General features: G+C 33.6%; 2 protein-coding genes across 2 annotated transcripts; both read right to left on the minus strand.

Annotated features, from left to right (window-relative positions):
- Nucleotides 1-218: 218 nt before the first annotated feature.
- On the minus strand, nucleotides 219-7999 carry LOC128559753 (large neutral amino acids transporter small subunit 4-like). Its single transcript, XM_053552164.1, has 5 exons — nucleotides 7852-7999; nucleotides 4698-4799; nucleotides 3503-3689; nucleotides 2359-2479; nucleotides 219-1339 (listed from the first exon to the last, which is right to left on the minus strand). The coding sequence occupies exons 1-5, from the start codon at nucleotides 7937-7939 to the stop codon at nucleotides 1214-1216; spliced, it is 624 nt and encodes a 207-aa protein (XP_053408139.1). The 5' UTR covers nucleotides 7940-7999; the 3' UTR covers nucleotides 219-1213.
- A 495-nt stretch (nucleotides 8000-8494) lies between these two features.
- Nucleotides 8495-23990, minus strand: LOC123559882 (large neutral amino acids transporter small subunit 4-like). Its single transcript, XM_053516662.1, has 6 exons — nucleotides 23855-23990; nucleotides 20900-21446; nucleotides 17310-17356; nucleotides 14483-14559; nucleotides 12957-13049; nucleotides 8495-8746 (listed from the first exon to the last, which is right to left on the minus strand). The coding sequence occupies exons 2-6, from the start codon at nucleotides 21418-21420 to the stop codon at nucleotides 8495-8497; spliced, it is 990 nt and encodes a 329-aa protein (XP_053372637.1). The 5' UTR covers nucleotides 21421-21446; nucleotides 23855-23990.
- Nucleotides 23991-24425: the final 435 nt, after the last annotated feature.

A 24425-nucleotide genomic window follows, 5' to 3' on the forward strand; every position in this document is an offset into this window, starting at 1 on the left:
TTCCTTCACGACAGAAATATTACATTTAGCGCTGAAATGAACCAGCGTTTCCTTTCACCGTAATTCCCGATTTCAACCTTTGTCATAAATGTTACGTTTAGGGCTGATGGGAACCAGTGTTTCCTAAAACGGTACAAATGTTTAATGTAGTGCCGATGAGAACCAGTATAAAAAAATAATATCATTGATCGACAGTTAATAAAAAAAGGAGAGCCAAATAGTTCAAAAAGAATTTTATTTGAAGAGTATAAAATTATGCTAGATGCCGATATATCCATCTTGAAAGACTTGAAAACAGTAAATAACAACTCACATTAAACAACAATGTACTTGCGGCTCCGAATACGATGTGTAGCAGATATGACAAACTTATTCTAATCTCAAAATCATCTATATACATGTTTATACTTTCTAAATCAGAGAGTCAGAGAGCGAATATTTTGTTAAATTCATAATATATGTGACGCTTTCTTTTACCTTTATATCACATACACTTACTACCTATAACATTTGATATAAATAACCAAAAACAATAACAAATGAAAAACAATTTAATAAATTGAACTTAACAATATAACACTAAATATAAAACAAAGGTAACAACTTGCTGAACCCTGTATTATCTAGATGTGGATTTTATTCCAAGATCTTTGCTGCCAACTTCATTTCACTGTTTTCTAGATCGGTACTATGAAGAAAATAACTTGCTGAACCTTATATTATCTAGATGTGGATTTCTGGTCCTAGATATTTGCTGGCATCTTCATGTCGATATTTTCTGCATCGGTACCATGAAGAGAACGACTTGCTGAACCCTAAACTATCTAGATGTGGATTCCTGTTTCTAGATATTTGCAGTCATCATCATTTTGATGTTTTCTGCATCGGTACCATAAAGAAAATAACTTGCTAAACCTTATAGTATATAATATTATTATCAAGATGAGGATTTCTGTTCCGAGATATTGGCTCCATCATCCTTCCGATATTTACCAACATCGTTACCAGAAATAATAACGCTTGCTTAACCTGATATTATGCACATGTTGAATTTGCTGCTGCCATCATCATTTCTACATTTTCTGCATATGTACCATAAAAAGTGGCTTGTTAAACCTTACATTATCTAGATTTGGATTTCTGTTCCTAGACATTTGCTACCAACTTCATTTCTGTGTTTTCTTCATCGGTATCACAAAGAGAACGATATTATCTAAATGTATATTTCTGTTCCTACATATTTGCTGCTTTCGTCATTACGATGTTTTCTGCATCGGTACCATAAAGAAAACGGATGAGCAAGGGAAGATACTGCAAGACATATCAGGAATATATTCACCTATAAAATATAGAAAAAATACATAATGATAATTTATCTTATCGTTTGTATGACTTGGAAAAATATAGAGTCTACAATTATCTTAATCTTAACTTTTTGAGTGTTAACCCTACTTGTATGTTTCGCAATTTCTAGTTGTCTGCTTCAAAACTTATGTCAGCTGCAAGATACATCAGCTTTCCAGGAATAAAATTAGAATCGAACTTGACGGCCAACTGGTTGAGATAATCAATCCCCTTCGAATTTAATCTAAATCATTACCGATTAATACGGAACACGTCTGTGAGGAATAGTCCTCAAAAAGTTTGGTCCTGTAACATAGAAACTAACCACTCAGAGACCACCACACCTGAACATGAGTACCACTGCCACTGCCCCAGAACCCCATTTATGACAGAGTTTCGAAAAATGAGAAGTCAAATACAGTTTCAGCAATATATAATTAAACACAAGTCAGATACTATTAAGGTAATGTACAATTAAACCAAATTAAAGCAAATTAAACCGAATTCAAATACAATTACAATCATGTACAATAATACCCAAGTAAAATACAATAACAGTAATGTACAAACAAACTATAATGAAATACCATTACAGAATTGTACAATTAAAGTCTAATATAGTTACAATAATGTGCAACTAAACCCAAGTCAAAACTAATTACAGAACTGTACAATTAAATTCAAGCAAAGCAATTACAGTAAATAATATTTAACCCAAGTCAAATACAATAACAGTAATATAAAATTAAACTCAAGTCAAATACAGTTACAGAAATGTACAATTAAATTCAAGTAAAAACAATTACAATAAAGTTTAATTTAACCAAAGTCAAATACAAGTAATATAAAATTGAATTCAAGTCAAATACAGTTACAGAAATGTACAATTAAATACAAGTAAAAACAATTACAATAAAGTTTAATTTAACCAAAGTCAAATACAAGTAATATAAAATTGAACTCAAGTCAAATACGGTTAGAATAGTATAAAAATAAATAAAACATTTAACCTACATGATTAGGTGCCGCTGTGTATGACTTATACCATTCAAAGACAGGATACTGTAATAACCCGGACAACCCTGCTGACGAGTGTAGAACACCAAACAACACAGAGAATGACGTCAATGGGTAGCTGAAACAAAATAATTCTGGAATATAGCGTTGCATGATAGATAAATTGTGTTTTGTAACTCCCCAAAGGAGAGGAACTTTTAGGACTTCTTTCGTTTCATACTCTTTCATACTTGTGTAATATTTGTCCTTTTATGAAGTGTAAATTTACGGAATACAGGTTTTTTTAATTAATGAAAGGAAAATATACCGTCTTGTGTTGAAAAGAAACCTGTAAAATCCTTCTTTTTCCGTGAAAAATATAAATATGACCACATTTTGTACAAGCTGTGCTGTCTAATATCATGATTATAATATAACAATGTTCACTTAAGGCCTTTTCCCCCATTCTAACATGCTACTTTAAGCAAGACGTTAAACGTTATGATGGACTTCATTCATGCGTGTAGTAACAACTCAGAAACAATAGACGTCATGATAATCTCTAACCAGTCCGCGCATAATCCATTCTTTATCACAATATAGAACGCTTGAATACCTTTTTTTTGTTTAACTGACAAATAAACCGAACAAAACTGATGGATGTGTATATTGTTTTCTGATTCAAAAAGATATAATGTGCACTCGACGTTGTATAATGACTATTCTAACATGACTGGATTTGATTGGCAGTTACAAAGCTCGGTATATTCTGTGATAAACAACGATTGAGGCGGGACTAGTAAGAAAGCATTGTGACGTCAATTAAGACGTCAATTGCCGCATGACGTTCTGTTTATTACTACTTTGATAAATGAAGCCCACTTAATATTTATCAAATAATCCGGAAATTTCCAAACTTGAATAAACAGGCGATAGTGACAATGTAAATGATGATGAGACCATCGAAACAGTATTCAGATTCTATGCATGTTCATGAAATTTATAATTAGATCTACCGAAATATGTGGCTCTATTGCAAGTTTACAAGGCTACCTAGCTTAAGAAAATAATGAACTTTTTAATAATTAGTGAAAAATAACTGACACAAGTAACCTTATACATTAAATTATGGTTCAAACAAAACTATATATGAATCACTTACACATCGTTTAAAAATGTAATCTCATACGAGAACAGATAGGACCTGTAGATTGTAAACAAAACGAAGACTAGATTCAGGAACGCTTCTATCTCCACGTATATCAATGACGTAATAATGATCGACATTAATGACGTCACTGTCAATGGCAATATAACCGGCAATCTTCTCCTCTTGTAGTTGTCAGTCACTGAAAATAAAACATTCAAATCTATAAAACGCAAGAACACCCTCTGTCGCAGAAAGTCAGGCACAGTTAACTAGTGAAACTCAAACTTTAACATTAAAACACCAGAAATATAGGAATTACAGAATATAAGATTCTTTCACTGGTTATAGGTGCAGATGGGAATTTCCGGTCTCGAGGGTAACTTTTTAGGCGGTAACGAGGCTCCTGCCGAGTTACCGCGTAAACAGTTACCCGAGAGCCGGATATTCCAATCTGTACCCACAGCCAGTGATGGAATCTTTTTCTTGCATACCATATTCAACAAAAATAGTAAAAAATAAATTCAAACAAATGATTTTCTTATAGCACTTTTTTCTTATAGTAGCGTATTAACAAAGCGCGGGAACTTCACGTCCGTAAACAGGAAGTACGTCACGACGTTACAAAGAAGAAAACAACGTAATAGTTCCGGTTTTGTTTTATCATCTGCAGTGAAACGTTGTTATTTCCGTAAAATGAATCGAGAAGTATGTTATAAGGAACTAAGAGGAACTATCAAGGTATTTGACTTTCATCCCGTTTTACGTAAAAACATTATTATTACTACACACATCTTCTGTACATATGTAGTTCGTTATATGTCATTTACAGCACGAGAGTCATCTTACACCCCGGGGTGTAAGATGGGGTGCACCATAAACCGGTTTAAGCTCCCCAGTGGTGTTTTTGCCACTGACCGTTCCAAGGCGTTGCCCCACTGTGCTCCTTTGTTTGTTCGTTTCGTCTTATGTGTTGGCTTTGTGTGCGTGTGTGTTGTTCGTTTTGTCCTTATGTGTTGGCTTTGGATGTGTGTGTGTGTGTGGTGCACGCGTCTGCGTGCTTGGGGTTTCGTTTTGAGGAGGCTACGTTTTTGGTGCGTGGCATTCCCTGTTTGATATTTTTCTTTGGTTTTTTTCCAGCACCGGTGAAATCACCAGAAATCCAAGTCTGGTATGCAAGAAAACTTTGTAAAATAAATGTCGTAATTACTCATATATTTTCGACGCTGACAATCATGCAGCATCCCGGCGGTAATAGCTGTAATAACTGTTGCCATGGTAACGTATGAAAACACACCAAGGTAATAATTTTCTGAAAAATAAAGATAACAAAAAGTTGCTTGTGAAGGGTTTTCTAGATATCAAATGTTAAATGAATCAAGACGTATACATCGTAGAAAATTAAAACGTTTTGTCTGAGCGACTGCTGTATTTAACTAGATCTAGTTGCATTTCTAATAATTTTACTTTGTGTTTAATTGTTTAAATTTATTTGAGCTCGCAATATACGGAGCACAAATACAAGACAGGTTATAAGGCGCCAACAAATATGGACTGAGCATCTTGGCTTCTCATCTCGTTTATATCGAAAATAAGTATGACATTTCGAATAAAAACTGCTGGAATCACAGAAATATGACAAAAACAAATGTTCAGACCCTATAACTCGCCTCTTACGATCATCTATGGATAAGATTCCAGTTCTTTTTATAAACAAGTAGTACCAGAACCACACTGCTACAATAACTCTAGCTAGCCCTTTAATTTCTGCATGTGATATTTCTTGAATTATCGTCTGACCAGGCTTTGTAATACATTTTAAATAATGTTAACATAAAAGTGTGCAAGACCACATACATCTCCCGGGAATAAATTGTCGTTATAATGGTAAGACTTTTTGTATTTAGGAAACATACTTCATGTTTTTAATACTCCCAATGGTTCCCATGGCTTACATGTAAATAGGAAGAACGTAAACCCGTAGAGAGCAAAAATGCATCGGGAGTCTCATGATCATAGAACACGTATAGTCCCATAGTGGCAACCCTAGCTTGAGGATTGTCTCCGATGTGCCGATTGAATTTTGCATCAAGAATAGTCACTATTCGTGAAAATTAATCTTTTCAAAACTATTCAATCTAACTTTTCTGGTACAAAACTCATAAGTCTTTGCTCTGTCGAATAGAAAACGTTTTGTAGTTTAGTAAATTAAAAATTCTGCATTTGGCGCACGGTTAAAATTTTATTAAAATACAGGTATATGTTTTCATTTTAGATGTGCTGGTAGTTAGAACGAAAATATAACAGATGATCATAAAATCGTCTACATCTTTATTAATCAATGGGGAAAATATGTATAAATAAAACGTTATCAAGGGTATGCCTCATTTCGAGTCACATAAGTCACGGTGCATATCCATATCGGCGGACTCTGCGAAATCTGCTATATCGGCGTTTCTTTGCGTCGGCACCGGCTAATTTTTGCTATAGACAATGTCCAGGTCGGTAGAGGAGGCGAAAAATCGAGCTGCCATCCATGATAATAGGTATGATGCTCCAAAATAAGTAAAGCACGGAACATTAGAATGTCTTAACTATGTATTGTAGTATTTACTTTTTAATTATCAGCGATTTTGCCCGCAAACCCGATGAAATTAGTTGATGGTGTACTGACATGGAACACTAGCCTGACCTTTTCCACAGTCTGTAACGAGTTTTTGCTTTGATATCATACATATCAAGCGCACTACTTGTATTCATTTTTTTAATATTCTTCCCAAAAATACTGACAAATAGGCCGAAATGTATATGGAATTATTCAAAACCCCTTACTTTCGGTTTTGTCGGGGCACCGGCGGTCTCTCTGCACACAAGATTTTGATGCACAGGCAGACTCTCTGCATTACGCACAGGCAGACTCTATGCTAACGACTATTTGCACACCTATTGCACTCATCGTACTTTGGACAAGAAAGGCTGCTGTCATTACATTCAGTAAATAAAAATGTAAATAACCACATAGTTACATGTTCTTTGAACTTCCAAAGTACATAGTTTATTCCTCGCTACTTCAGAAACACACACCCAACTTGTCTTGTAAAAAAACTGTAGGTTTTCATAGTTATTTTTCAGATAAGAGGTACAAATCTATTAAACGTTTTTAAATAACTAGAACGTTCTTCGAACAGGAAGTACTTAGACGAACAGAAAGTACGTAGATTAAGTTAAAAACTGTTCAAAATGGTCATATTACAACTTGGTCAAAAAAGATGCCTAAAAACACAAAAGGTGTTTAAAGACACATTAGAAGCAACTTAGTACACGTTTCTTCTCTTCACGAGAGACAGAAATGAAATAAAAGATATATATGTATTTCCAGTCCAATGAGTACAAATTTTACAATTTCCAATGTGAATAAAACTAAATAAAGGGTTAGAAACATTTACCAAAAGATGTATTTGTTTACATCAAAAAAAACGGATAGTACCAAAGTTACAATAAACCCTTTCTAAACTTTTATTCTCATTGGAAATAATGTAAAATTTGTACTAATTGGACTGGAAATACATATTTTTTCATTTCTGTCTCTCGTGAAGAGAAGAAACGTACTTACTTACTTGTAACGTGTCTTTAGAACACCCCTTGTGTTCGGTTTAGGCATCTTTTTTTACCAATTCGTAATATGACCATTTTGAACAGTTTTTTTTTAATTTAATCTACGTACTTTCTGTTCGAAGAACGTTCTGGTTTATAATTTAAAAACGTTTAATAGAGTTGTACCTCATATCTGAAAAATAACTATGAAAATCTACAGTTTTTTACAGCGCAAGTTAGTTGTGTGTTTCTGAAGTAGCGAGGAATAAACATGTACTTGGGAAGTTCAAAGTACATGTTACTATAGTCATTAGCATAGAGCCTGTCTGTGCATCAAAACCTGGTGTGCAGAGAGACCGCCGGTGCCCCGACAAAACCGAAAGTAAGGGGTTTTTAATCATTCCATTTACATTTCGGCCTTTTTGTCAGTATTTTTTGGAAGCATATTGCAAGAATGAATACAAGATATGATATGAAAGCAAAAACTCGTTAAAGACTGTGGAAAAAGGTCGGGCAGTGTTCCATGTCAGTACACCATCAACTAATTTCATCGTGTTTGCGAGCAAAATCGCTGATAATTAAAAAGTAAACACTACAATACATAGTAAAGACACTCTAATGTTCCGTGCTCTACTTATTTTTGAGCAGCATATATATTATCATGGATGGCAGTTCGATTTTTCGCCTCCTTTACCGACCTGCACATTGTTTATAGCAAAGAATAGCCGGTGCCGACGCAAAGAAACCGCCGATATGCATCGTGTAAGTACCTTTCATAGTGTTTCCATTGAATTTATTTTCAAGCCACGTGTTGAAAAATCCTAGAAATGACACAAATCTGAGACCTTGTACACACATCCAATACACGTGCAAAAGATATTCGCACGAAAATATGATCCTGCAGGTCGGAGGTGAATCTGAATGAAGAGAAGAACCAACGCTATAGAAACTGTTTCAATGGTTTATCATTACCGAAGCTGAAATTTTAGACTATTTTGTTATGTAGTAAAAAGCAAGAAATATAGAATATTCATATTATTTTAGCAAACAAATATCGTATATATATATATATATATATATATATATATATATATATATATATATATATATATATATATATAAATCACCAAGCCCGTAAATCTGGGCAGATTCTTTTCAATTCCAGTACCGTTAGTCTGCCCACTTTTACGGGTACATCTGCCCACTTCTACGGTCCTTTACGGATTGAATCTAATGATCAAACGTATATCTGCCCACTTCTACGGTATAGTAAAGTTATATATATATATATATATATATATATATATATATATATATATATATATATATATATATATATGCATTTTTATACAAATCAAAATTATACCCACATGCAATTTAAAAGATATAATAAAGACAAAACCCATCCCATTTTTATAAGAATTTCTCTACTGTGTTTTCAAAATCTATAGAATTACCTTTATTTTGGTTCTGTATAAATTTTTGCTTTTCTTCCTGTTCATCTCTCAGTATCTTTTCAGGTTTTCCAGTGCGTGTGTTTGAGTGTCTGGGCTTGATCCTGATGCAGGGCAGGAACAGGAACGTACTCGTGCCAATAAGGACCAGATGGACAACTGACAGGCCAATGTAGTAGTACTTTCTGGGTATTCCACCATCAAATGCAACCTTTATCACAAAGAAAAATGGCTGACACAATTAAAAGCATTTTAGCGTTATATATAGTTTCACATGATATAATTTGCAATAACCATTACATATTTTTTCTTCAAAACATCTGATGCATACTGAGAATTTCATTCAGCTTGTGCATGTATTATACATGAAAGGAAAATATCTTAAAGCTTTGAATTTTTGAGAAAAGTTACGTAGAATGCTACATCATATAAGTTCGTTTTCTTTAGTTTACATTTCCACATGATTGTGCACCAATCTAATATTCATTGAAAAGTCATAGGTTACAAAATAAAACATAAAAAAAAAAAACAAGATAAACACCAAAACGTACGGAAGAGCATTAATGCCAGATGCGTTTTATTTATTAACTCGAAAATTCGAGTTATGTAACTCGAAATTAGAGTAACTCGAAATTAGAGTTACTAAGTGGAAATTTCGAGTTAGTATCTCGAAATTTTGAGTTGATAAATAAAACGCACCTGGCACTTACGCTCTTCCGTAAAAACGCGTATTTTCCAACACCAAACTGAATTTTTTCATAGCTAAATATTTCACCTGATTTGTAAGCAGATCCTTCCTTTAATTAAAGCAAAATATGGCAGACTCGGTTTGACTGAGTTTGTTCAAGAAACGTTCTGCAATGTGCAACACCTCTTACACCCCCTAAAAGAGTATAAGCAGGGCACTATTGTGCATACACATGAAGGACCTGACAATACAACAACACTGAACACGGGAAAAGTGCTTACAACCGCGACATGGCATTAAAACATCGCTGATGTTATAGTTAATAAACGCACCTTTAGACAAAAGTCATATGCATGTAGACTTTTAAATATAATCAGTTTAAAGTGCATATTTTCTTTCAAAACTACGATTAAAAGTCCCCTTATACATGGCATTGTGTTTGCTTTACAGAATTAATCAATGAATACACGAGTTTGATCATTAATGATACTTATAATGCGTTTCTGTTAAATTAATTCTCTTTAATCGGTGCTGATATTTATTATTAATCAAGGTCATTGGTTGAAAGGTCGCCCACCTATCACAATACTAAACTACTGAAAATTGATTTTCTACTTCAATTGCATGTCAGCTTAAGGACAATATCCTTCTAACTATTACTGCACGGTTTAATCTGACGGTCAGCTCTTGTATCAACAATATGTTCGAAATAAATAATATTTTATATCAATATAAACGTTTTTAGATATGTGATACAAATAATTTAACGAACTCAAGGTCAATTTTTATACATTTAAGTGCTTTAAAGATATCCAATGGCCATCTTTTACTAAAATAGTTTATCTTTCGATATTTACATAAAATGTATAAGATATATATCAAATGTATTTAACTTTACTAAATATTCAAAATAAGTTTGCATAAAGAGATATATTCATAATTTAATGTCATGCAGTAACAGATGATTGTCATAAAACAAGCCAGTTTTTCAGTGGCAGTACATATCTATGCTAGGCTTATCTATACATGTATACAGTGTGTACTATTTTAAACTAAATTCATAGTACTGTTAATACACATAAACCTGTTAATTGTATGTTTACATGAACTATATGAAGGAATTGTTCATGTTCTTAAATAAAAAATTGGGTGTAATATACCTTTAACAGTTTAGGTCAAATATTGGACTAGGCCTATATATTGTAAGAAACTGTGAAATTATTTAATTTCGTGGGCATGAAAGTTTCGTGGTTTTTGGTCAAAACAGCTTTTTTATGGGGATATGAGTTCGTGGACTTAAACTGAAAGATAATTTTACTTCAATTGTTAGGATCAAATTTCGCGTTATGATTCAGCCGCGAAATCCACTGAAATTAGTCCCCCGCTATTTTTGACTCATAATTAAAATACAAAAATGAATAATTTTATTGAGTATAATAATCGATTTAATATTTAAATTAGTTTTTGTCACGTGTACATTTGCATATTTAATGGTGGATCACACTTTAGAAAGATTGCTATAGATAATATAAAATTTAGATGATTAGAGTATCATCAAGTGGTATTGTTTACCCTTCTAACATGTATTCTACAGATTTCAGCAAAAATAAAGGCTATCGTGTGATTTTGTATTGCAAACATTCTAAACTGCGCATGTTTTTCGATTCCGTATAATTCGAAAACAAATTATATGTAGCATAAAGCGATTTATCAGGATTTCGGCTACTATTATGAAGAACGCATTTTCATTGTTATCTATATCAACAAACGTAAGTTGCCGATCCCCTGATCCCTGCACCCCGAAGACACTTTCAGATGCATGCAAAGTTTTTCGAAATTCATTTAAAAATGCATCTATTTGTAACTTTTAATAAAAGTAAGATAGAATCAGGGGGATTCAAGGTACCATGTAGTATCCATGTATAAAATAAAACATTTGATTCATTAACAAAATACGCAGTAAAGTTTTGTCCAGCAATAAATATAACAGCGGTGTATGTATCAAATTGCAGTGACTTAAAAAATTTATGTTATCCTTGGTCATATTTGGTCATATTATGAAAATTTGAACATTAGTTTTTGTTTCTAAACTGTCTAAATGCCAAATCAAGAGGAGAAAAAAATTCGCCAGTCAGGAATCGAACTCGGGCCGCCGCGGCTATAAAAAAAAATCCTGCGTTTTTGACCAATACACCTTAGTGGAATAAGTACTTAACCGTCCTTTGAATAAAAAATGTAATTTTCAGTCTGTGTTTCCATAACATATAATCTGTCAGTAATTAAGTTTTAAAGCCTTCGTAAGAATAAAAGTTTTCCTTTTTTGTTGTCGTACGATCTGGAGGTATATGTGCATTTAAATCATTATATCAACCGAAATCACGCGCAGTTTAATCGGGCTAATATTGAAAATACTTACATATCGGTCAGCTTAAAGCAGAAAAGTTATGCTGACCTGGGCTGTATTATATAGTATATTCAACATTTGGTCTGTGCTTATAGTAACCCGTTGTAACTGTTATGGTATAAAAACAAAATATTTAATCCTGTGAAATTTCTTAATACTTTCGATACTTCTATAAGCCGCTGAAATTAAAAGCCTAAAAAAACAATTTTCAGTCTTGCGCTACATACCTTCATTGAATAACTATTATACATATGCTATACAAATTAATATAAAAGACTATCCCGCACTGAAACGCTATAGTATATGTTTCGCTAGATTAACATATTACATGAACCCTGTAACCCTTAATATCAAAGAACAAGTGAAACCTTTCATGTTAAGGAAAAGTTACGTCCATTAAGAGAGGGCATTAGATCACGTTCTTAAAATCTTATATATTGAAATAGTTGAAAAATAATACTCTTGCATTGCATGAATGTAAATGGGAACTGTTTTCAAACTGATTTGTTTTTGCTGTGTCAGCACTTTTGTTTTGCTTGAAACTACACAGTCCTATCCCTATAGACGGTCTCGAAACCAAATTTAACTGTACTCGAGTACTCTGGTCCTCGTGAATAACTTTGTGTAGAAATCGTGTATACTTGGAAGACTAATTGACTTTCACAGGTAATTTCAAAAAGCTAAATAAAAACGTTCGAGCAACGCGTAAAAAAAACAGGGTGGTTGAAGAAATATAAGGACTTATAAACACTGCTGCGCAAGACACCTTTCTTCATTAGATAAATCACAACAACCGGTGCAAAATGAAGCCAAACATATGTACAGTCCATAAAATAAACAAACGTGTTTGTAAACATGGACGGATCCAAACCGAAGGGGAGAAGCATTTTATAGAAATATTTTGATGGCAAAATATAACACATATCGTAGTCCTGACCAACCTATAAACCGGGTCAGTCTATTATATAAGTACAACAACACTGTTGACCCATTTAAACGAGCTGTAGCTATGTAAGATTTGTACTTCCATTACATAAGACAAGGCGGTTAAGGCTGTACGAGGCACATGTAGCTATTAGATATGTTCCTTCATTAGATAAGCCGCTACATTGAGGGAGATATAAAGCCAAAAATGTCACAAGGATTAAGGCAACATAGGGTTACCGGAACAGAGCTCTGCAAGAACTTTGCCTTTTCTTAGATACGCTACACCAACTGAGGCAACATAAAACTAAATAAACGTGGCTGTACAAGACATTTACAAGATATGGTAATTCCACCGGTTGAGGCAATATAAACCAAACACACTTAGCTATGAAATATATTTACCTTCATTAAATAAGTCACAACGGTTGAGGCGTCATAAAGTCCAACAAACACTGCCGTGATTGTTGACTGTACAGCAGGGAATAAGAAAGAAACCTGTAACATTCAAGAATATCAAACAATAAAAAATGCAGCTCAATAGTGTGTTAAAACATGAAATAAAATATGGTATTCTACACGATTTGATATGTCTTTAGTTTCATAAAATCTGCAATAAACAATGGTCGATACACGGACCGGTGAGAGAACATTATGTCGTCAAATGACGCCCGGTTTATTACTACATGGAAATAGGAAGTCCAGCCATGATAGTTATTGAGCATGTAAGATTTAAATTATAGTTTAATGGGCATGTAAAAATCAAATTATACAAAACCTTCCTGTTGTTTTACTTCTAATTTAAGGTTTTAGGCCCATAATAGAGTACCTCCTTTTTGAAGAGTATTCAATTCCTACCATAAACCTACTTTGACAGCAATTTTCAGGGGGGGGGGGGGGGGCGTAGGTTCAAGCCCTACTGGGACCAAATTTCTTTTCCTTGTTTTCCTTTTTTGCTAGTAAGTTTTTACTTCTTTCAAGACTTGTTATTGATTTATTGTACAAAAATGGGGAAAAAATCATTTGATATGCGATTTCATGCTGTTAAAAGTGAATTTACCTGTAAAACATTAGGGGTAGAGTTAGACATCTTCAAAAATACTGAGTTACATGCGGTAAACGTTCTCTATTTTGCCTTCATTCTTTTGATTACATATTGTGGAAGAAATGTAGGTAGGTTTTACTTCTGCCCCTAGGTTATTTTTGAATGAAGTGAGCAAAATGCAAAACAGACCCACAGGATTCGACCATAATTTTTCAATATTGGAGTTGGAATTGTGTCTGATTAAATCCGTTTACTCGAGGCACCCTAGAAAAAAATGATATTGGCAGTTTTTATTTTAAGTTTTATGATTGTTTACCAATAGTTTGATGTTTCTTTCATAAAAAATAATGAAATAATAAATTCTCTGAAAACGTTTTGGATAAAGGCCACCACTTTGAAATTTGTCTCTACTTGAGCTTTAGGAAATACCATAAATTACACAAAATTTATAAAAAACGGCACGGTAAAAGTTTTTAAAAATTTGCATATAAGTGCGAACCACGGTCAACTGTAAGAATATACCAAGCAAATGCCATTTTTTAAACATTGCTATTAGGGGCCTAATACCTTAACACAGGCCATGGTAAATCAGACGTCAAACCACGCGAAGGCCTTGATTATTTGATAAATATATTTAACATATCTCCTTGCATAAGATCAAAACTTACTATCTAACTAATGTTACAAATGCATTAATATGACTTGAACTTTATTACTTACGTATAAAAGTCGAATATCAAGGCGGTGTTTGAAACAGCATTCGCCAAGTTCAACAAATACACTATTTGAAAGGTGCTTTGATATAGTAATATACGTATCCGCCTTTAGATTGACGAGCATTATTTTTAAAAAAAAAACACCTTAATTTCCATTTTCAAATACCTACATGTATATTGGTTGAGTACAACGCCATTCCCGCCACCCCGATGCAACAAAGTCCTGGGCAAACTAACCATGGTATCTCTAAAATTTCAAAACAACATTCAATCAAAAGATTTACTTATATACCTACATTTTTCTCTTCCAATCAACAATTCACGTGACCATCCAAACAGTTTCCGTATTAGATACTATATATGTATTGGACGATTCTTATGTCAATGTTAAAAAAATGAAGATGATTATAGTGTTTATTGACAACTGACATCATCTAGATTCGTGTCCGTCCGATTGTATTTCTTCTTTATGCATCGACTAAAAATTTATTTAACATTGCCCTGTACAATACGGGACGCACTCATCTCCTGACATAGTTTATGAACTGTAAAGTCATTTAAGCACGTTGATTATAAAACTGAAAATAAAAAAAGTGATAACTTTTATATAGTTTAACCTTAGTACATGTATATTAAATATTTTACGCACTATCTGGAATCATGAAATGATGGTAACAATTGTTCTGCAACTAGTGTAATGGCAATACTGATACAATATTTTTAAAAAAAAACAATGCCAACTGTTTAGATTACGTAGTATTAATAGACATTGCCAACTTTTGTAATGGCATACCCAATATTAATATGTATGCATTGTCCACATTTCTAATGGCACAAACAGTAATACATTGAGAATACATTGTCATTTTTTAAAATGATATACACATAATTAGATATACATTGCTGACCTTTGTAATGGCATACACAATGTTATTATGAATTGCCGACTTTTTGCTAACTTTTGTAACAGCACACGTAATATTAAGATACATTGACAACTTTTGTAATGGCACAAATGATATTAATATACTTTGCCGACATTTTAATGAAACAAACAGTATCAAAATACATTGCCAACTTTTTTAATGACACACGCAATATCAAAATACATTTCTAAATTTTGTAATGGCACACACAATATTAAAATACATCGAAAACTTTTATAATAAAATACACAATATTAATATACATTGCCAACATGAATTAAAACTATGAATAGTGCATATACATTATTAGTACATTGCCCAGATAAAGTATTTATATGTATAGCCAAGAATTATAACGAGACACACAATATTAATATACAGTGTCAATTATTAAAATGGTCCGCATTAATTGACATTATAATGTCAGATGCCTTGACAATTATCATTATATCTTGTACAGTATTGACATGCCTTAACAACCGCTGTAACGACACTGTCTTTGTTAAGTTATATGCTTCAGACAAACCAACTTAATACATCAGAATGTATTTCTGTTTTCAATCTTTTAACACTGCAATGTCAGTCTGGAAGTGTGTTCCTTTAAAACATTATAAAAGTTATGCAAATGTACTCTCCTAATGTTCTGGCAGATAGTTTAGCAACATCTGAAAACGTAGTTCTTCAGCTGCTGTTAATCAGAGGCAAACCAAGGAGCAGATATCTGCTATTCGTACATAAATAATGCCAAGATATGACGTCATATTTGATACAGAAGTGTGATGTTTCAATTAATTACCATGACAAGAAGAAAGAGAAAATACTGACATTTCTTACTTTGAAGGTAAGCAAAAAAAAAAGATTCATATTTTTTGATAGCTTGTACTATATAATCATGCATTGTTCTGCTGTACAAAACAACGCGATATGCACGCCTGGAAACGAAACAATATGGACTGTGCCGGAAGCTGAGATTAATGTTTTACTGATACGGATCTCATTAACTTGCAATAGTCATAACTGTTTTATTACATGATGTGTAAATACTTGTATATGAATTCCCAATAATCAGTTTTACTATCTATTTTTAGTAAATGTACGCTATCGTAGTTATGTTCAAGCCGCATAATTAGCGTTCAACGAAATGTCGGTAGATTGTTTGTCTAGCTAAATTAATAGATATATAATGCAGTTTTTTAATATTATATTTTATGACGTAACTGCATTATGACGTCACTGTTGAAGATCAATACGTGTTGTTGGCGTCACTCTTAGGTGAAAATAACTTGTCATGTGACTATGTTAATAGAAGTGAAAATAATTGTAACTAATACAGTTTTAGTACTGAAATATGTTTTTATGCAATTGTTTTTTGCTTGTTTTTTTGTTTGTTTGGGGTTTACGCCTTTTTTCAACAGTATTTCAGTTATGTAACGGCGGACAGTTAACTTAGCCAGTTACCTTACCTGGATTCTGTACCAGTACAAACCTGTTCTCCGCAAGTAACTGCCAACTTCCCCACATGAATCAGAGGTTGAGGACAAATGATTTCAGACACAATGTATTTTATCAAATCGTCACGGCCCGCCAAGGGATCGAACTCAAGACCCCGCGATTCGTAGATCTGCGCTCTACCTATTGAGCTAGGTGGGCGGTCTTTTATGCTATTGGAGATCGTCTTGTGCATAAGAATGCATGAATTGCTATTCTTTAAACAAACTTGTTCAAGGATTGTCCGTTTTCAGACGAACATTTTCATCACATAATCTATTGTTTTAATTAAGTGGGCGCTGTCAAAAATGAATGTTCCCCATGGTCACAAAGGACCAGAAAATTGAACAACACGGAGTCCAAGCATTGGGAGACTTTTTAACAGCCGCCACATACATGTAATACAAGTCTTACGAATATGTTCAAATGAATACTGAAATAATCAAGCAAACTTTATTCACATCTTACATAGATGAAAGTATTAATAGGAAATGAGCTTAGGAAAATCTAATATCAGTGAGGTAAAAGTCGTTTATTAGTTGATAAAAGTGATAGTATAGAATAATGTAGTTTATACGAGTACCGGGAGTAGCAAATCCGAGGCATAAGGCTCCTATGATATATGTCAGCCTGAAAAATATAAACACCATCTACTCACAACTTGGTTTTTAATAGACATTATACGACAAGGTAATTTTGACTGCAGTAGGTATACTGCTATTATCAGTGTTTGTTTTTTTGACACATTTTAAGGTATAACGTTAAAATTAAAATAATATGCCATAATTTTGTGGTGAAGCCCACGTGAGCTATATACATAAAATGAACTTGTTGTGAAAAGTAACCTTTGATAAAATTAGAGTTAATGGTCACTGTTTAAAGATGATTATGCAACTACCATTGCACGTTTATTATTATAGATTTGTTTTACTTTGGTAGTTTTTTTTCTCCTATTTGTATGTAATATTGTCTAGATGCATGACACATAAAATAAGTTGCAGCAACTTATATCTGTGTGCTACACACATAAATACGTATTGTTAATTCTACTATTTATTATTCTAGTCGCTTTCAGATTAAAGTGCGTTACCAAGTAGTAGAATAGAAATTGATTAAAAATAAAGCAATCGATATGTTTTCTAGCTGTGAGCGAAGCTGGAGATACCTGTTGTCGTATGTATTTTAGAATAACTTCCAAAGAAATTGCTTTTATTACGTTAACAGCTTCGTTTCAAAAAACAATATACCCCGAAATATTGCGAAATAAATTGCACACCTTTGTCGTTTTCAGTCAAATGCACTCTTGAAATCTGTTGAAAATTGCTGTTGATGTTTACATGTATTACGTAAAAATCTAAATATGCATTTACACTCATGTAACACCGCACTGATTCATAGAACGTATACATGCAATTATTAGCCTGTAATAACTAATCATTTGTGTATCGAAATAATAGAATACTTTTAGCAGGTCTATTAATTTTTAACAATGACTGCATATATGTACTGTATGTATATCTTTTGTTTCGCGTAGGAACCATTAGTTAAATTTCAAAGCGTTCTATATTGATATTGTGCGTTAGAAAATCGTCATTGGATAAGTCTTGTTCATTCGTAGAAAGTTACAGCACTTGATGCATCTAGCAAAAGCTATCTATATCTTTGTTGTTACATTGTATATATCAATGAGAGAGAAGCATATCAGCTAACCATTTTTGTTACAATGACTTTTAGGACTAAATTCAATTTGACTCTGTTAAAAATATTTTACTTGATATCCGCTTAACGGCCAAACCCCGAAAATTCTGAAAATCATTACTAATCGTGTTAGATTTAAACGTTCCTTGAATGCATTCTGCGCAGGCTAGTTGGAGATTGCTTGCAAATGCTGTATATTTGTCAGGGATACAATCATGAAAATTGTCTCAAGACTTTAATATTGGACGGCCTTTAATCAGTTCCACCAATTCCAATTTATCCAACTTAGGAAAGTTGAAATCTAGCTCAATATGTTTTATTTCCTTAACATTCTTTGCCTTTGATATTCAATATTGGAATGGGACCACTTTTACCGGATGTAACATGTGCAACATATTTCTTCGTGGGCACATATAGTTGAAAACGAGCTTCTTAAGCAGAACACCACTTGAAGAAGATAGTAAGTTATTATAAAGACATTAATGCATACAATAGATTAGCAATGTGAAATGTTAAAAGGGGTCTTGTTCAAAATGTTATGTCCTTTCAATACAAATATCGTAAGTTTAGAGCGACTTACAGAATGTATGCAATTATTGCTTTAACATAAGTTTAACTAGTGCAAGAATAGCACATTTTACACGTGCTAGTATAGAGCATCAAATTCAATGATCATTTATCAATCAAACATCAATCAATGTACATATGATTGGAAATATAAACAGCTACATGTAACACGTGCGCATTGAATTGAAACTGACAAAAATCAACAATATTTGAGCCGCGTTATGAGAAAAACAACATAGTGGGTTTGCGACCAGCATGGATCCAGACCAGCCTGCGCATCCGCGCAGTCTGGTCAGGATCCATGCTGTTCGCTTTCAAAGCCTTTTGGAATTAGAGAAACTGTTAGCGAACAGCATGGATCCTGACCAGACTGCGCGGATGCGCAGGCTGGTCTGGATCCATGCTGGTCGCAAACCCACTATGTTGATTTTCTCATGGCACGGCTCAATTACAGTAGAAACTCAATATCTCGAATTCTAAGGGATCGAACGTTTTACTTCTAGATAACAGAAGTTCGACATAAAAAAGATATTTTGTGCATGCGTTTTCGGGACGGGCATTGATCCTGTTTTCGAAAGAGCAGGAATTGTTTAGATATTGGGTGTCATCTGTATATTTTTTTGAAACGAGATTGTGTTAGCAACCAAACGTTTTTATGAATGTTTCATGTCTGAACCTTACTGTGTGACATTCACACACAGCAGTTAACTGAAACAACGACTTACACTCAAGACAAGATCTCTATTCTCAAGAGTGAATTGTTTAAATAGATGACAGATTTGTGAAAGATTTACAGAACGTAAATTTGGAACAATACTCGGCACAAGTAGATTCATATATATTCCTGTTAAAACGGTGAATACCATCACTGTATGTACTGATATATTTTATTCAGATATATATACTTTTCTAGGACGATTTTTGTCAGACATATTAATTAACAACGGACAATGAATAATTGTGCAACCCATGTCTTGTTAAGGAAACAGGGTAATCACTGCGAGAAATGTGCATTTGTATTTTTGAATCGGATATGTTTTGTAAACGACAGTTTAATAACATCATACACTCAGGATTAAAATGCTTTCACTTACTAATCTTATGCATTATGCTAATAAGAATATATTTATATTCTTCAAGATGACAGATGGACAATTAAGGCCCTGTCTGAATAAATGTACGTTCACAACTTAATCTGCAAACTTACCCAGTCAATCTCTTTTCATTATAGTTTTAAAAACATAGATATATAACTGCCTTACACTGTAGATACCTTGAACGTGTGGTCTAAACTCAACTTGATACATCACATTGGGTTTAACGCCGCTTTTCAACAGTATTTCAGTTATGTAAAGGCGGGCAGTTAACCTAACCAGTGTTCCTGGATTCTGTGCCGGTACAAACATGTTCTCCGCAAGTAACTGCCAACTTCCCCACTTGAATCAGAAGTGGAGGACGAATGATATCAGACACAATATCTTTTATCAAACCGTCACGGAGAACATAGGTCACTCCCGGGGATCGACCTCACGACCCCACGATCCGTAGATCTGCGCTCTCCCTATTGAGCTAAGCGGGCGACCTTATGGGTGCTTTGTAATTCCGCATCACGCGATCGCGTATAATAGATTTAAATCGATACAAATACACAGAACAATATATAGATCGATGCCTAATGAAGTAAACAAGACTAGCATTACATAGTGTATTAAAATTTGACAATATGGCCATACAGTGCTTATTAAAATTAATATGCGGTAGTGATGACCCATTTGCATATTGAATGAAAGAGTGTTTATCCACATTTTTAATAAAACGTATGGTAAATAATCTTGTGTTTCAAATAATTTTATCTCAAGGATATATGAAGTAAAGTTTACAATGAAAATAATATAATTTTATACTTACAGAAATACGAGCCTGAAATTACGCATACCAATCTTCTGAAGAATTGGCCCCATGATGGAACACATCACATAGGAGACACATATTGCTGTAGAGAACCAAAGGTTCAGTCTGGCGTCTTGCTCAGTACATCCAATGTTTCCAACATTGTCCGGTGTATATTCCTGCCATTGAATATAAGGCACATTGTTGTCGGCATTTTCAATTGTATAATTGTAGTAATTTTGTACAGTGTTGTTTCCATGTTCCAGAATAACATCTATTGCATTAGCTGCAGCAGTTACGTCCTTTTCTGGTGTAGATTGTTTTACAAGACTATTATTTGTATACAAACTGTGTATAATGTCTGCCTTGTCAATCGTTATATTTTCTGTAGATGTATAAATACATAGTTCATTGTAAAATCCTTCCTGTTTTAGCACATATAGAAGAGAAGACCAACCGAAGAGTTGACCTGCGTAGAATAAAATTTCAATAAAGCACCAGATCGTGCATAGTCTTGGATAGTCTTTATAAAGTTCCATTCCGTGTACGTTCACTTTAGCTCCTTCTATATTTATAGTATTGAAAAAGTAGTGAAGGTAAGGACAAGTCAGTGATCTAGTTATTAGTGCGTATCCGATATTAGTTAAAGAGAGCAGAAAAATATATGAATATAGTAAATACTTATAATCAATATTAAACCGGAAAGCGCTTGTACATTTTGGTTTTGATCAGTATTTAACCCAGTTTAAGATATAACATATATAAAATTGTACTTTGATATGTGCGCGTTAGGTAAATATAACTGATAAATTACAAAGATTTTATGGGTAATTTTTGGGGCAAAAACATTTGAAATAATTATAAAACGTTGGCTTTTCAATTTGGAAGTGATTTTAGGCGTATTAGAAGGACATGAAGTCATAGGAAAGATTTAAAACTATAAAGAATCAATACATTTATCACTACCCAATATCTTAACGAAATGTTTTTTCTGTTTAAATACGTACCCCAAATTTGACTCGTAGATTTAAACTTACGATTTAATTTAATGAACTAAAATAAATAATATTTATGAAATTGTATGAAATATAATGCATGAAAAGTATTCTTACTGTTCTCTAGTAATATCCGCTGTATAGGGTATACTTGGCCAGTTTTCAACTTTTGCACTAACGAGGGTTTAATCTAGCAATAGTTTAATCATGGCTAAACCTTCCTTTTACTAAAACTCTACGCGTTTATTTGCAAATTATTAGCTTAGCCTTCGTCGCACTCCGAAGTCCGAAGCGTCTTACCGCTATGTTACATGTTCATAAAATTTGATATTTGCCTTGAATTGTATCAGAAATATTTACATTTGACACTTTTTTATACCCCCTCCCCCGCCCCTGTAGAACAGGACGGCATAGAGTGACTGAACTGTTCGCCTCTCTCCGTCTGTCCCCTTGGATTACAATAGATAACTTTAGAATGCTTCTTTTTGACGTTGGAACCTCAAACTTGGTTGGCAGGTTGGTCGTGACCGGTAGCCGACCCTTATTGATTTTGAGGTCGGTTGCTCAAAGGTCAAGGTGACATTGAGTTTCAAATCAATAACTAAGATTGCTTTGGTCTACAGTTGTCAAACGTAATAGGTTGATGCTGAGTGGTCAGAAGATGAACCCCATTGTTTTGGGGGTCAGTAGCTCAAAGGTCTAGGTCACAGAAAAGTGGAGGTCATTATCTATTTAGAGAGACTGTTCTGTCAAAATATTGTTTGAAACAACAGTGTATATCATATCATAATGGCATTATTTTGCTGATACTACTTCACCGTATGCAAATTTTCTATTTAAACATTTCACAGATACGTCAACAATGAAATGTAAAGAAAACTTTGGTTGATCATATACCGAATATTCCCAAACACTCTCCCTGGTGCCCAATTGTACATTTATCCCAGCTAATGTTAATTTGTTACATGCAACAGAGGCTGACGCAGTCTCTCTATCTCGACATTTTTCAAATGACCTCTTGTTAAAAAATATCTCTCTTCAGTATTTTCTTAAACCACCACGTCCCAAATAGAAAGACATATCATTGCAGAAGGTTTAAGTTTTCTCGTGCCACAATATTCACGTGCTGAATAAGCCGTTTTAAATATACGACACGACCTTGAACAGTTGAAAAACTGGCCGGCTGTAATGTTCGCTATATTGGTTATGTCTAGACATCATAAGCGTAAGATGTTCACACTAATTAATGTTGTACACGAAGCGGACAGTTTTCTCAGGTGTTTTTGCTATAAGAAAAAGTAATGACACGATCGTACAAAAAATACATTTATTAAAATAGGGTTATTATAACAATTGCTTGATCTGGGAAGCTGTATTTGGCTCGAGTGCATTTTTTTCGTTATCCGTCCTTGCAAAATCCACGAGAGCTGAATACAAAATCCCAGATCGAGGTACAGTTATAATGACCCTTTTATTATATACATCGGTTGTTTTTTCTTCTGTCGAATGAAATCTTCAATGTTTATCACTGAAAGTAGTTTTTGTGTGCGCTATTTATAGAACTGTGTCCGGTCATGCATATTAAATGAAAGGAGTCCGGCAATATTTAATACAAAAAGTTCAATACGGATTTTTTCTGTCTGTTTCGTATTTACTTTTAAAATACAAGCTGTATTTTTTACAGAATGTATATAGGTATATAACAAAAAAAAATTATAGTTTTAATTTCGTGTAAACGGTGACCTCATTCAGGGTCTCTTTTAATATTCTTCTAATATTTCACAAAAACAGTCGCCATACGAAACAGCAATGTTTTAATAATGATACATATATTGGATGAATTAAGATATAAAAAATGTTGTGTTGGGTGCACCAACACTCATTGCTATTCAAGAATACTTAGTATAGACATAGCGCTAAGTAAAGTAAGATAATAAATTTATTTGTCATATAATAGTTAAAAAGGATGAGAACTTACGTGTATGATTAATCTTTTTGTCAACACTAAATTTGTCAACACTGTATCACTATCTTCTTATAAGCGGAAAACTCTTTCTATATCCTCTACTTTCTAAATGATAGTACGGTGTATAGGTATTACGTACCTATAATGAGGTTACTACGTATCTCATGCAAAGGCATACCTTGATTATTAAGTATGTTTTCTCTTAGGCTTCCCCAGTACTTTTCCGCGTGATATTCAGTGTTAATGTATGCTACACACTCGTTCAATGTCACAAGCATCGGAAACCTTTCCATCTGAATAAAGTGTCATGAAATGGGATTTGACTAGTTCATTTAGTTCTGCAAATGATGGTTATGAACTATTTGACATTACTGAGTATGTAATATGTGAAACTTCGTATGTAGGCAGGTTGGACTTTATTTCGATAATACAATTCTAAAAATCAAACACATGAGAAAGTGTGATATTAATATCGAAACTTCGCATCGCAGTTCCGCACGTATCACGTCATCACGTCTTTGCATGGCGGTTCCGAATGTATTATCGCGTCATCGCGTCGTATCTTCTCGTCATCCGATCGATG

This window comes from Mercenaria mercenaria, chromosome 10, assembly GCF_021730395.1.
Source record: "Mercenaria mercenaria strain notata chromosome 10, MADL_Memer_1, whole genome shotgun sequence".
In the NCBI taxonomy this organism is placed as follows: domain Eukaryota; kingdom Metazoa; phylum Mollusca; class Bivalvia; order Venerida; family Veneridae; genus Mercenaria; species Mercenaria mercenaria.

What these genes read in the sequence shown, in the direction of transcription:
- LOC128559753 (XM_053552164.1), bottom strand. Translation starts at nt 7,939, where the DNA reads ATGTGTGTACAAGGTCTCAGATTTGTGTCATTTCTAGGATTTTTCAAC. An exon ending in CAATGGAAACACTATGAAAG is followed by an intron (nt 4,800 to 7,851) that starts GTACTTACACGA and finishes TTTATTTTTCAG; the next exon opens with AAAATTATTACCTTGGTGTG. An exon ending in ACACAGCGGCACCTAATCAT is followed by an intron (nt 1,340 to 2,358) that starts GTAGGTTAAATG and finishes TATATTTTATAG; the next exon opens with GTGAATATATTCCTGATATG.
- LOC123559882 (XM_053516662.1), bottom strand. Translation starts at nt 21,420, where the DNA reads ATGGAACTTTATAAAGACTATCCAAGACTATGCACGATCTGGTGCTTT. An exon ending in AATTTCAGGCTCGTATTTCT is followed by an intron (nt 17,357 to 20,899) that starts GTAAGTATAAAA and finishes TATATTTTTCAG; the next exon opens with GCTGACATATATCATAGGAG. An exon ending in CCTCGGATTTGCTACTCCCG is followed by an intron (nt 14,560 to 17,309) that starts GTACTCGTATAA and finishes TTGAAATTTTAG; the next exon opens with AGATACCATGGTTAGTTTGC.